Source organism: Bacillus rossius, chromosome 6 (genome assembly GCF_032445375.1).
Source record: "Bacillus rossius redtenbacheri isolate Brsri chromosome 6, Brsri_v3, whole genome shotgun sequence".
In the NCBI taxonomy this organism is placed as follows: Eukaryota; Metazoa; Arthropoda; class Insecta; order Phasmatodea; family Bacillidae; genus Bacillus; species Bacillus rossius.
The window spans coordinates 71,996,941-72,004,775 of NC_086334.1; the positions used below are offsets into that span (position 1 = coordinate 71,996,941).

At 37.4% G+C, this 7,835-nt stretch overlaps 1 protein-coding gene across 5 annotated transcripts in view; it reads right to left on the bottom strand.

The window, feature by feature from the left end:
• The window catches only part of LOC134533297 (terpene synthase), a 42,662-nt gene extending 35,483 nt beyond the window's left edge, over positions 1-7,179 (bottom strand). For 2 of the 5 annotated variants that reach the window (XM_063370772.1, XM_063370773.1), the window contains exons 1-3: positions 6,727-7,179; positions 3,450-3,571; positions 1,337-1,602 (exon numbers count right to left, since the gene is read on the bottom strand). In XM_063370772.1, coding sequence (XP_063226842.1) covers positions 1,337-1,602; positions 3,450-3,571; positions 6,727-6,795 — 457 coding nt within the window. In that variant the 5' untranslated portion in view covers positions 6,796-7,179. Of the gene's footprint in view, positions 1-1,336; positions 1,603-3,449; positions 3,605-6,726 lie in introns of all 5 variants that reach the window. The other 3 variants (XM_063370769.1, XM_063370770.1, XM_063370771.1) reach the window with 2 other exon arrangements.
• Positions 7,180-7,835: the final 656 nt, after the last annotated feature.

The following is a 7,835-nucleotide window of genomic DNA, read 5'->3' on the forward strand; positions in this document are numbered from 1 at the left end:
TAACAGAACATTTTCACTTTAAAAAAACCAAAGTTGAAAGAAAAATTTACTAAATAAAGATTTTACATAGTTTATTATAGATATAAAAAAAGTCCGTTCAATGTTCTTTCAAAACTTTTTCAGCAATAGATTGAAACGAAAAGAGCAATATTGAAAGAAAATTTTTTTTGGCAATCTAAAGACATTCAAGATAAATATGTTCCTAACTCATTGACAATATGTTTGCTAACTGAGAAAGAGAAGTTTTAACCAAGTTGTCTACAACACAAGATTTAAAGTCCAGCCAAACATAGAGTATTAGAGCAGAAGACTTAGAAAGTTAATTAAAACAAGTTTCACTACAGCATCAGAATCACCAGGTAAAGAGGTTCACAATTACAGTCTCTCACCAGAAAATAAAGATAACCTAAAGCACGACACTTAATTAGTCCATTATTAAGAGTTTGTTTGGAAATAAAGAGTAGGCTGATCAGATTCTATGTATATTTTGGTGGGGGAGCCATTGTGTTCTGGATATAAGTTGTAGACTCATATATGAAGTATTCAGTTTGTGTTTTTGCTTATATCTGTAACAGTTATAATAAACTGCAAAATTAAAGCAAATTTAAGTGCTAATCTGGTTCTAAAACAAAGAAAGATTCAAAACAATACACTTTAAAGACAAGATACAATTGCTGTAAGGACTGGCTTCTTTGTTACGTCAACTATAAATTCTACGTCCCCTTGAAATATTGATCCTTAAAAAGATACTGCCATTTTTCTTAGGAAATTTGAAAAATTTGAAAATCAGAATATGGAATGAAATAGATGGAAAAGGTACCCTTTTTAGCATTTTTTTGGGGGCATTCATTGTGATTCTCTGTGTGGGTGCTGTACTACCTGACAGCATGCATTATCTACCCTTGAAAGCCAGCCAGTTAACAGAGTGGAGACATTTCACATAAGGTTTGTATGATGGCTCTCATCAATTTTACTATCACACCGATGTCAATTCAAATGTTAACACAAACGTTCTCATAGCAGTGAAGACTTTCCAATTGAAGCCGTGTCATAATGCTGCTGGCTGTCACTCGATGATGCTGGTTTCAAAGTGCAGTGAAACATCGGTGAACTTTACACCATGACGTGGCTTCAATCCAAAGCCTACACTGCCAAGGTATAAGGAGTGTTTCCATGTGGTTTAAAATTAGACTGATGTTTGTTGATTTTGTCTACTATTTCAAATGTCGGTAATATCTTTATCATGCATAATTTTGGTATCACACAGGTACTTCTTCTATTTCTAAGATATAGCTCTAAAAACGCAATGATCATCAAAGCAGTTGAGTGGACGTACTTCTCTTGGTCATGATGCGGTACTCGTCCTCCGAGGGGCAGATGTAGTTGTCTCGCCAGTAGATCTCCATGCCCTGGCCCCGGTGAAGCTCCAGCAGCTGCTCCGTGCAGACTCGCGTCGCCTCCGCGTGCCCCAGCGCAAACGCCTTCTCCACCGCCAGGAACATCACGTAGTTGGCCGAGTTGATGGTGCCCGCGATGCCGTAGATCGAGTGTGCCACCGGGATGCCTCGCCTCAGGATCGAGTTGTCCTCGATGTCGTCGATCCTGCCGCACGGCGTTCACAGCACCATCACAACCCACAGCTAACAGCTCACGCAACACATTGTGGATTCTTTTAACTTCAATTGTTCTATACACGAGCAAGCCACTTCAGTTTCTCATTTTCTGATACTAAAGTTAAATTTTTTTTATTTCTTGGACTGTACTGCATGTTAATGGGTAAATTTTTATTTTACTTGTCAACAGAAACTCACTGTTTCTCTACTTATTCCTCTTGAAAACACATTCCACACACAAAAAACAATATATTTCCCAACACCATACTTACAAATACAAAAGTCATTGGATCTTATTACAGCATAGACTGTGTGATGACGTAAGGGAGAGGCTACACTAGCACACAGAACAATGCAATGAACAATTCACCAGTGGATGCCATGTTCAGACTGCTGACTTCACCGCTAAGAGGCACTTGTTCCAACATCAGGGCCTCTCCTTGCCTGTGAAAGTCTACTAGAGCAGTGTTACCGATGATTCTGCAGGTTACGAAGGCTGCCCCGTGCATTAGGGAACAAGCTAAGAAACCAGTTATGAGATGGATGCAGCTGACTAACATCTTCAACTCATTATGGACATAGGGTAGCAAAAAAATAAACTAAATTCCATTAATATTTTTCTTTCATACTAAAATTGAAATTTCAAGCATAAACACACAGATATTTGTTAATGGATATATACAGCTCAACAGACCATGCTACAAGTTTGTTCCAAGTTTCACTTAAATTGCGTTGGAAAGAGTGGGATCTTCCATAAAAGTGATGTTTTTTTTTAATGATACTTGACACTTGGTACGTCACCTTCATGCTTGATATTTTTAGTATGGCTTCTCCGGGAAGTGGAAAGAGCAAACAGGCCTACACAAAGCATAGCACTCTGAAGAGATTGTTGGTCTGAGCACAGACGTCACTACAGCTCTGCAAATAATCGTCCCCTCAAGCCCGATGTACTGTGTCTCCAGGTCAATGTGTTGACCACTGCGTCAGCATGTGTGTGTGCGCGCATGCCTGTGTGTATTTGCACGCGTGGCTGATCCACAGCGAGCCAGCAACCTCCGAGAGATGGCAGCAGTACATCGGTGATGTTATTTAGTGTGATTTGTAAGTACTATTTAGTTTATTTTATGTTATAGTAATACTGATATTGTTACACCATGATTATGTAATATAATTTTAAACATTTGGACAGCACCTCATAAATTTCCAGCTCACATAACTTGTGTATTGATATGAGCCTGTCATTTGCTAACAAGCTAGTTTTAAAGATAGGCAACATTCATCAGCTCTAGACATCTGAAAAAAAAAAACTGTTGTGGAATTTTAGTTATGCACTTTTCCTCATTTAAGCAGGAGTTTTAGAACGTCATGTTAAGGGCATGGGAAACCTTTACAGCTAAACTTGTCATACCAGTGTGTGAGTAAGTAGGCTACAGCATCCCTGATGCTCAGAGCAGGAAAAGTATTGACGTAGTTGTGAAAATTCAGGGAACTCTCTAGTCAGCCCCGAGGGCAACATAAAACCCTTCGAATAAGACTAGCCAGGTTTCTACTCATAGAGTGGCACCTAATGCAAACCCTCACCTTTAAATGTGAGTCTAAGTTAAAGACAGCAAGTGAAAATGAGCAACGTGAAGATTTTTAACAACTGAAACTAGCAATTTGAGCTCTCCCAAAATGTTTTCTTTTTGAAAATAATTTCACCTTGCCGAGCGCAGCAGTGCAATGGCATAAGACTAAACCTGCCCTTGGGACGACCTGCAAGTCAGTTTACCCGCGATCGCTCCAGGCCGGGCCTAACTGTAGGACACTGTTCCTCCAGGAGCAGCACACACTCACAGCAGGCTGGCGTTGTGCAGCATCTGGATGATGTCGCCCACGGCTACCAGCTTGTCTGCCGGGATCTCCAGCCAGTAGTTGAAGGCGTGGGCCAGGCGCGCACGGATCTGCTTGCCCGGCACCTGCAGGATGTACCTGAACGGCTCCAGCAGTTTCTGCCCGCACACAACCACCGCACCGCTCTTCACCCGCTACAACGCATCTGCACGTCCCACCACTGCCAACACCTCCACCGGGTCTCCAACTGTCTGACCTTCAGGCAGCGAGCCAGCCCGTTGGCTGTACAGTACAATACTGCTAGTAACAGCAGTTCAGATCATACAGTATTATTCAAAACCAACAGCACGGTTCTGATTCAGAGCACTTGTCAAGTGCAGAAGACATCTGTTTATATTTTTAAATATGTACAAATAATTGTGACCACACTGAGACAAGTGCTGAAAGAATTATTAATTTATTTTGTGAATGTGCAATTCTTCATGGTGTAAGTTATTATAGTTTTTAGTTTAGGCAAAATTTTCATGTGAATTTTGGAACTAAAATTTATAAAAGTTCCAAAACGGTGAGTTTTTGGATGTTGTTTTACTTGCATTCTTTTTTAAATTTTTGTATTCTAATCTTGTTAATTTTTGTAGTTAGCTGTGAACCTAGATAAATGCAGACCTATGTCATGCATATTTGGTCATGTTCAGCCAGGCCTATTTAAAATAGTTTAAAAGTATTATTAAATAAGTCTCACAAAAAGTGCATTATTAATTCAGACTGAATACTGAAAACTGTTGTTGGATGTGAAGGGCTATTAAGTTTTTAGTGGAGGATTGGCTGTTCCATATTCTATTAAACATGAATAAGATTTATGAAAACATTTATAAAATTAATACAGTTATAACATCTGCATTAAAATTACTACAGATATTGTCACTTTAGGTTAGTGACGTTAAAAATACTTAAAAATATTGTGGACGGTTGGTTAGGTCAGGATAGCGACATCTTAAATTGGTAATTCCTAAGAAACCATTAGAAATAATTTAAAGTTTTTTTAATGTAGTAATTACTAACCCAACCAAACGTCCACAATGTTTGAAAGTATTTTTAATGTAGCTACCTTACCTAATAGACCATTCAAAATGTATGAATAAAGTTCATCAATACAAACACACAAACCGACAAGGGTAAACAGTTAATGGTGACCGCAGTGGCAATGCACAGGTATTGAAATTTGAGATAAAAACTGTGTTTTCTCAAAAACTAGTAGGAATTTATTAACGCTTATTTCAAGATAAATATAGGAACGCCTCTAGTGTTCCTAAATGGTATTTTCGTAATTTTATTTTTACATTGTCGTAGTTTTGTGATGTATGATATTTAAGGTAAAGTTCAGTTGGCTACATTTTATACCTATTGGTAGATAAATATAGGAACACCTCTAGTGTTCCTAAATGGTATTTTCGTAGTTTATTTTATTTTTACATTGTCGTAGTTTTGTGATGTATGATATTTAAGGTAAAGTTCAGTTGGCTACATTTTATACCTATTGGTAATTCTCAACCAATCATTAAAACTTACAGTATTTGAAGAAAAGCTAACCTCACCTAACCAATGTTCCACACTATTCTAAAGTATTTTAAATAGTCCTAAACCTAACCAACCATCCACACAAGAATAAAAGTAATTTTAATGTACCTAGCTAACATAACTTAACAGAATATTCTCACAATATCACAATATTTATAATATGTAACAAGGTAAAATCATAGGTTATCCACAAGTAGACAACAATTATACCAAATCTAGGTTGTATAGCGATACCAGTATTTCATATGGTGAAACCGAGAATTTTGCCATAATATTATAGCGGTATCATGAAGTAGACTATAGTTCCATCCAGTGTATACTGTATTTTATGACACCAGTATTTAATTTTTTGAAAGTGAAAATTATCAGCATAATATTTCATCAGTAGCCTACCATGAAGTAGAATATAATTCAACACAGTCTAGTCTATTTTGCGATACTAATATTTAATTTTTTGAAAGTGAGACTTTGAGATAATATTAAATCGGTATCATGAAGTAGAATACAATCCCACCCAATCTAGTCTATTACGCAATACCTGTATTTTATTCCTCATTATTTACCACTTTACCCCTTACTTTTATTTTTCACTATCATGAAGTTTTCTAATAAATAGTACACACTGTTATATTTCACAATACCGCAATAGGTGAAGTCGACAGACATGGTACCTAATTTCTTTGATAATGAAATATTTGAATCACAAAATAGACTAGATCTGGTGAGGAGAGAGGGAATTATATTCTAGTTTAACAACACCAAAAAAGTATAATAAAAAATAGTGTAAGAAATAGTGTGTTTATAGTTCTCCCAAAACCCCCGTAATCCACGTAAGCGACGCCATCTTGGTGACGTGATCAGTAGGTATAGTTATGGAATTGGGATCTACTTACCACTTGTTAAAATGATAAACCTTTGGTTAACAGTTAAAATATCACAATGCCCTCTTAGAGAATGATTAAATTGTGTTATTTAAAAGGGTAGAAAAAATTAATTTTCTAGGAATCAGTATTTGTTCCTTATTGAATAACTGGCTGAATTAAAAAAAAAAAAATGGTATTTGTGATGAAAAACTGTAGAATCATAAAAAATACTTATATTTGATTTCGAAAATATTTATAAAACTTTGAGAAACATTGTTTCCAAGAGCAATTGTTCTGTGTAACACATCCAATTGTATCTTAATGTTAAATATTAAAATAAAGTAGGCAATTGAATGTGTGGTACTTATTTGAAACAGTACAATTACCAAAATATTTTTGATTTAGAAGATATATAGGTATTATAAAGCTTTGATACATAATAGATATGCAATAAGGAACAGTTACCCCAGCCACTACCTAATAACAGTGGGAAATTTAAAACAATGTTTGGATACATACTTTTAGCATGTTTTCATAGTATAACTTTGTTTTCAAATACTACATAAGATTATGTGCTAGATAAGCTACAAAAGATTGGTTTATTAAGTTAAATCAAATTATTTTTTTCAGTTAATAGGCATTGCTTGCCTACAAACAAAGTGCATGTTATTAAGAAGTTAACTGGACATTGCCTAGGGAAATTATTTCATTAGCTATCTTGCATTTTAACATGTAGCATTAAGTGTAAGACATTTGACACATCCCCAGCGAAGCTGTTCAAATTACACGCAGAACATGAGGAGATGAACTGCGAAGCCGGTAAGGCGCACCGCACTCACCTCATCTTCTGCTCTGTCTCCTGACGACCCGTACAAGATGCCTGTGCCGTCACTAACTTGTGTCTCCATCGTCGACAGACACCGTCTCGCCAGCCTGCTCTGCCTCGAAACTAGAGTTCTGTAGCAGTGGTACAGTAGGGAGGCCACTTTCGCAAGGACCAAGGACGTGAATTTATAACCTCAACGATGACAGAACATCCCGAAGTCCAAACAAACATGCGCTGCCACCAACACAACACCAAAAGTTAAAATAGCAACCTAGAAAAAAACATTCACAGCAGATGTTAACTACGCACGAAAGATGTGAACATGTGGTGTATTCCTTGAGCTCGTCAGTTTTGCTCAATTTTTTTTAGTTGCTAGACGCTTAATAAAATATTAAAGTAAAAAGAAAACATAAATTTAATACATGTTGCCGCACTGTTTTAACTGGCTAATGTTCAAATCTTCAATCAAATACTCGAAAGTCCACAGAGATAAAACAAACAAAATGTTTTTATTTATTTATTTATTCAATCAATTTTTTTTCTGTAGATCCCATATGGAGGTAAGGACTCCGGGATATAGAACAAGTCAATTAATAAAAATATATACATATATACAAACAAACTGTACAACCACAAAAAATACTTAAATATTACACAGTACTTTTACATTTCAAACATAAGAAAGAGATTTAAAAAAAAACATGGGTACTGCCGTCACCCGATCTCTGTGAAAGGCCCGGGGGGTACCTGACGGGCACTACGGGCGTCGCGATGCTATTGTTGTCCGGAGGGGCGCCAGGCTAGCGGGCTGCTAGGCAGTTGATGTTGGGTCGTGGGTACTCTGCCCCCGCGTGCCATGCCAGGTACACGGCTTGAATCTACCCTGAATGGCTCTCCCTTGACTGTAAAGGCCGCTCGGCCGTGTGGATGACAAGAGACTACGGAAAATTAGTGTACACGAGTTGGTGAGCATTACCTTCAATTTAGTCCCGCTACAAAACACTCTCACCAACACTTGGCGACGTCTAGCCGTTACACAATTAACACCAAAAAAAAACACAACACTACGCGACACTAATTGTTACCGCGGCAGTCTCGCGGGGCGTGGGTCGATGCTCGCTG